We start from the raw sequence: 6,590 nt of genomic DNA on the forward strand, positions 1-6,590 counted from the left end.
ACCCCCCAATCTATTCTAACACAAGATAAGCACACAACTGCACCCCAAGACACAGCTTAATATAACAATTTATGACACGGGGAGCTACGGGGACAGCCAGAATTCACAAACTGAAGTTATCTAGGGCAGAAAAGGATGTGACAGCATTTAGTGCTAGTCAGCCAATCTCACCCTGTGCTCCCAGGAATGAATTCCTGTACTTGACAAGGTATAGATGCTGATAACAGGGTCACCCAACTTGAACACATGCCAAGCAAAAGGAGAAAAGGGCCAAAAAGACTTTTTCATAGATAGTGTTGAAGAAGTCCTGTGATAGAGATGCAATTACTATAAGCAAAAACAAGGGTTCCCAAGAAAGCCACACAGTGGTTCTACAGTTTCTCAAACTATCTTAAGCTACAGTAAAGCAATTTCTTGTGAGATGTGTATGTACATATACATGCATGTACCCCCCAACTCATGATTTCCTTTCTTGTTTTAAAGGCAGAAAATATAGAAAAAAGAAGTTATTTTAAAAAGAGTAATTTATACCTTAAAATAGCAAGGTATCAACATACAAGTACACAGGTATATTCTGATTGTCCAAAGCACTTTCTTTTGTTAGTGTTTTGAAGGTTGTCTTAGACTTAATCCATAAAAACAAAACAGCAATAACAAACACCAACACAACAACAGAAAAATAGAAGTGAGCTACATCCTCATGCTACCTTTGGGGGTGGGAGCAGATGAAGGGATGTGTGGGTAAGAAAAGTGGAAAATGGCATAGCATTACTCCTTTCTGAAAGAGACAATTGTCTCACTGTAAATAGAATAATGGAGTAGAACTTAGTCTCCTATGGAGTTATAAGTGCAAAACTATCTACCCAAGTAGCTGGCAGCAGGAGGTCGTAGCTGTAACAGGTTTGCTTGCAAGAGATCTGAACCACTCTGATTCATGAGAATCCTTCAGTCTGGTCTGGGCTGGAGCGTGAAGATGTGGATGTGGAGCAGATGAGCAGACAGGCGTCACACACCCTGGGTGTTTGGGAATGAGTGCAGGGAGCATGCAGAGAAGCCTTCATTGATTTCTCCCAGTGACTATTTGGGAAATCAGAGTTTGTGACTTACCCACTTTGGAATCCTTTCAAAGAGCCTTTTATTCACCATTTTCCCCTTTAAAAGGCTTTGTAAACTTCAAAACAAAAGACAGGTACAATCGTGGCTGTTAACACATTTTTATATCTTCTAAGTATTTTTCTTTTCTTTCTGAACATCTTGGCTGGATGGAGGGTCAGAAGTAACCTGACTGAAGATCGTCTCCATGGCCCTGCATCCTATCCCAAGTTCATGCCATTGCAGCCACAGAGAATCTCCTTGAAGGTGTTGCGCAGCTCCAGGCTCCGGAAGGCGTAGATGAGCGGGTCGATGATGGAGTTGCACATGATCAGGACCAGGTAGGTGTTGAAGTGGGCAGTGTAGCAGATGCAGTAGGGGTTAGTGGGGCAGGTGATGATGAGGACCAGGTGGAGGAAGAAGGGGGCCCAGCAGAAGATGAACACGCCCAGGAGGATGGTGATGGTGACTGCGCCCTTCATGCACGAGTGCTGTTGCGGGGCTGCCCCGTCGGCAGGTGGCAGTGCCGCTATGCGCTTGACATGCAGCCGTGCAAAGAGGAACATGTGCACGTAAAGGGTGCCCATGAGGAGCATCATGGTGAAGAACATGGTGATGAGGCACACGATGACCATCTTGCTCTCTGAGTAGATGATGAACACCACACCACAGATGCCGCAGCAGACCCAGATGGCCACGATCAAGGTGAGGGCCTTCCTCACAGTCATGATGCTGTGGTAGCGGAGCGCGTAGAAGATGGTGAGGTACCTGTCGACGGCGATGGCCAGGAGGTTGCAGATGGAGGCCACCAGGGAGATGCAGATCATGGAGTCAAAGATGTTGTCCATGTGCTGGATGAACTGGTCCTCCAAGGTCAGGTAGTCGCTGTGGACAATGGCAATCATGATGGTCTCCAGGGCATTGGACACACTTACCAGCATGTCGGCCACTGCCAGGCTGCAGAGGAAGAAGTACATTGGGGAGTGCAGGTTGCTGTTCCTGACCACGGCCAGGATAACCAGGATGTTTTCCAGCAGACTAATGATGCCCAGGATCAGGAAAACCTCGGGCTTGATAAAGACCTGCTCGCAGAACGTGCTGCTGCTCTGGTTGCTGAAGGAAGGGGCTTGGAGGTGCTCTGAGCTATTAGGCAGCACTGGCTGAACAGAGAGCAGGCAGCAGGAAGCATTCATTGCTGGCTGAAGGGCTAATCCGAGCTGGGGCTCCAGCAGGGTCCGTAGGAAGCTGCTGCTGCTCACAGGAAAGGAAAAATCTCCCTCCAGATACTTCTTTTGGATGCTCGTTCAATCTGGACTTAGATTTTGTTCTCCCCTAGAATAAAAGGATGGGGAGGGAAGAGAGGGAGATAGTGAGAGAGGGTTGGGGAAGAGACAGGGATGTACACACAGAGAAAAAGAGAGAGAGAGAGAAGGGGGAAGAGAGAGAGGGAGCAAGAGAGAGTAGCTAGTTAGTAGCTAGCAAGCAAGTTAGTCGCTTGGAGACGTACAGAGAACTTTGCTCTTCCAGGATCAGCAGTTTTTACCGTGTTTACATAGAAAAAAGACATCATAGGGTCTCTTACCAGCTGTCTTCTTTCTGTCTCCCTCTTACCCCTCTCTTTGTCCCTCCTCACTTACCCATCTGGGAACAGAAAACCTGCCACCGGTTGCTACAGTTACAGCTCTTTTCATGGGAAGACAGGGGATGTGTTACCTGTTGCTAGAAGTGAAGGGAGAACACTCAGATTTTTTATATTGGCCAAGGGCAAACAACTCCTACTTAATCTTCATTATAGCAGAATGACCACTGAGCATCGGGCACCTCTCTGACTGACAGCAGGTATCTGGCCTTGAGGGTTTTGCAGGGAGATTAAGAAGCAGACTGGTGCCCTCTGCAGGCCACACTGCTGTCTGCTTGCTGGCTTGGCCGAGCCAGCAAAAGTGTTTGTCATGGAAACTGCCACAGGCATCCACTCATCTGTTCATTTGTTTATTCATTCATTTGCTGTTGTTATTGCTGTTTAGCAAACATTTACTGAGTGCCTACTATGTGTCAGGTCTCTGCTGAGGTGCAGGAAATACAGTGGTGAGCAAGACAGCAGCCACCGTCTCAGGCTTCCCCAAACTCAGAGTTTGGGGTGGAAGAAGAAGAATCAATGAATGCTTGAATCAGGAAAATCCAGGAAACCAGGGATGCAAAGAGGAAGAGCCCTATCCTGGATGGTCAAGGAAAATTCCTGGAGGAAGGAGCACCTATGCTTTGCCGTAAAGGAGGAAGAGGCCATATCTAGTTTGGGGTGGGGGCTGGAGCTGGAGGAGGTAGAAGAGGACTTCAGGCAGAGGGAATCACACGCCTGCAGCCTGGAGGCAGAGAGCACCCTGGCCATAGGACTCATCACAGATTGTGGATGTGGGGATCCCACCTGACCCCCAGTGTCAGAATCACCCAGGTGTAAGACCTGGACAAGTGTGTTCGCAATTTTTGACAGGTGAGCTGGGGCATAGTCACAGTGAGCTCCACTGAAAAAGAATCTTGGGCTTTTTGAAGCACTGAAAGTAGTCTGCTCTGGTCAGAGCATGGAAATGGGAGACACAATCTGAGAAATGAGGCTGCAAAGGTTTCTTTAAAAGGTGAGAAGTGCCTGAATCCTGAAGGACAGCCTCAGCCAGATGTAGGAACAGTACCGTGGACAGCACCTTGATGGCGGTGGGGGCTGTGGAAGAAATGTAGGTAGCACAGGAATGAGATGGGGTGTGCATTTTAGAAATATTCCTGGTTGTAAGGTGGAGAATGACTTAGAAGGAATGAGCATGTAGGCCAGGGAGTCCAGGACAGAGGGTGCTGCAAAGACCCAGGGTGAGATGATGGTGGGCTGGAGCAAGGGTGTGGCCATGGGGACTTGGAGGGAGGTCAGAGAATATTCAGGAGGTTGGATAGTGCAGCTTCAAAACTGTTGGGTTATGGGATCACAGGAGAGGGAGCAGTCAGAAACGCTTCTACTTCTTTCTCACATAATGGGGAGGATGGAGGTGTTTTAAGCTGGAAAATGTGAAAGGTAGAAGTTAGCAGGTGGTCTACTAATATAGTGTTGTTCTTGGACTATGGTTTAACACTTGGTCCATGTTAGATTCGATTCTGTGTATAGTTCATATGAACTCAGAAAACACTGAGTTTTCTCAGCTGTGTTCTCTTTCTCTCTCTCTAGATGAATTAGTGATCCATCTGTCCATGTAACTGTGTATGTGTGTGTGTGTATGTGTGAGAAATATTAAAAAGATGCATATGGAAATAGAAGAAAATTTAGGATCCTTGGGGTAGAGAGATCTTAAGCAAGATGAGCAATCCAAAATTTAGTATGGAAAAACATCATGAACTAAGTTAAAAGAAAAACAGGATGAAAACATTTGCTATAGGTAAAGTTACTTTCACATTAATAAGAAAAAGATAAATTGCCTCTAAGAAAATTGGGCAAAGGATATAGATAACAATTTACTGAAGAGGAAATGCAAATGATTAATAAATATGAAAAGATGTGAAGTCTTCTAGGAAGTCGGGGAAATGCCAGTCAGAATGAGATTTTAATATCATTTTCCCAGCTAGATTGACAAGAAATAAAAAGATGCTAAATTTTTTGGGAAGACACTCTCATGCATTTCTAGTGTTTGTAAATAGTTTCACCATTTGGCAGTTTTTACTAAAATAAAAAATACATGTCAGTTTGAGTTTCAGTCTATGAACTGAGGGGCAGGAGAAATACTTCTGTTTATTTGCTTTTTTAAAAAAGCATTTTTGTCAAGAGCATGAGTTCAAGTTGCCCTGAATATACACTTCCACTTCTGTTTATTTTCAGCAGAACAACTTAATTTCTGATACCAATCCACCATTCTTCCAGGTTGGAAAAAAAACACATTCTTAATCCTTTTGAGAACTCCTCTCACCCTTGGGGTCACATCCAGGCTGTGGTTTCAAGGGCACTAGTCATACATGCAAAGCTAGACTATAAGGCAGGCACCATTCATTATCTACTACGTCTTTTCCTGCTCTGTGCTTGGCATGCACTGAGTTCAGACCACCTTTTCCTGCTTTCATTCTCTGGTCTTGTGCAGCCTTCAAAGAGAGCAGATGGGACCCAGCACTTAAAACCTGTGTCCTCGGAGATATAGTCATCACTACTGAGTGTTCATTTGGTCCTCTGCAAACACCACTCCCCACTTTCCTGGGGGAGTTGCACAGATACAGCATTACGTTTTAATTGAATCTTGTGTAAATGAATTGGCTTTATTAATAGCAATTGCAAGACATGCCAGTCTCCGTCAGTGTTTACCATATGTTGTTGGCATATGTGGGGGTGTTTGTTTTGAATCAGTTATAATAAATTGTAACAAGAAGATTCTTGTTACAAGAAAATCCACCCAGGTGATCTCTGCGCCTGAAAAGCTCTTCCTCAATTTTGTACCTGGTATACCCTCCTTATTCTTCAAGATCCAGCTTAAATGTCAACTATTTTTTTTACAGCTTTCCTTAAATTTCATACACCAGTTTACCACTCTCTCTCCTTGCTGACAAGCTGACAGGGTTCAGCACTCCTTCCCCACTCTCAAAAGCACAAGCAACGAGAGAGAGAGAAAAAAAGAGGTCTGGGTGTAGTGGCTCACACCTGTAATCCTAGCTCTTTCAGAGGCTGAGGTGGGCAGATCACCTGAGGTCAGGAGTTCAAGACCAGTCTGGCCAACATGACAAGACCCCGTCTCTACTAAAAATATGAAAATTGGCTGGCTCTGGTGGTGCACGCCTGTAATCCCAGCTACTCAGGAGGCTGAGATAGGAGAATTGCTTGAACCTGAGAAGCAGAGGTTGTGTTGAGCCAAGATTGTGCCACTGCACTCCAGCCTGGGCAACAGAGTGAGACTCCCGTCAAAAAAAAAAAAAAAAAAAAAAAATGGACTTCCTCAAAATTAACAGCTTTTGTATTTTAAAAGATGCCACGAAAATGAGAGGCCAACACATAGAATGGGAGAAAGTAATGCAAATGAGATATCTGATAAGGGATGTATATCTGGAATATATAGAGAACATTTACAATTTAATATCATAACAAAAAGAAAAATAGCCCGATTTAAAGATAAGCAGCAAAGGATTTGAATATACATTTTCCTGATGAAGATATCACATGTCTAACAAGCACATGAAAAAAGACTCAAGATCATTAGTCTTTATTGAAAATACTAAAAAACACTAAAACCATTGAATTGTTCACTTTAAATAGGTGAATTGTATGGTATATTAACACTATCTCAACAAAGCTGTTTTTAAAAATGACATGCAAAATTTTGCATAATTAGAGGTTCCATCCATGCCACTAAAATTAGGACAGTCTTCCAGCGGTCATGTTAGAACATAATAATTAGATTTTATTATAAATCTGAACTTTTCATGAGGGGCAGATAGATGCTGCTGATGCCCGTGTCCCTGAACCCAGCCTACGTCTGATTTCAGCA

At 44.2% G+C, this 6,590-nt stretch overlaps 1 protein-coding gene across 1 annotated transcript; it reads right to left on the bottom strand.

Annotated features, from left to right (window-relative positions):
• Window positions 1–562: 562 nt before the first annotated feature.
• Window positions 563–2,902, bottom strand: MC3R (melanocortin 3 receptor). The gene is made up of 2 exons (XM_017536599.2): window positions 2,675–2,902; window positions 563–2,424 (listed from the first exon to the last, which is right to left on the bottom strand). The coding sequence occupies exon 2, from the start codon at window positions 2,283–2,285 to the stop codon at window positions 1,314–1,316; it is 972 nt and encodes a 323-aa protein (XP_017392088.1). The 5' UTR covers window positions 2,286–2,424; window positions 2,675–2,902; the 3' UTR covers window positions 563–1,313.
• Between the last annotated feature and the right edge of the window lie 3,688 nt (window positions 2,903–6,590).

This window comes from Cebus imitator, unplaced genomic scaffold (assembly GCF_001604975.1).
Source record: "Cebus imitator isolate Cc_AM_T3 unplaced genomic scaffold, Cebus_imitator-1.0 Scaffold99, whole genome shotgun sequence".
In the NCBI taxonomy this organism is placed as follows: domain Eukaryota; kingdom Metazoa; phylum Chordata; class Mammalia; order Primates; family Cebidae; genus Cebus; species Cebus imitator.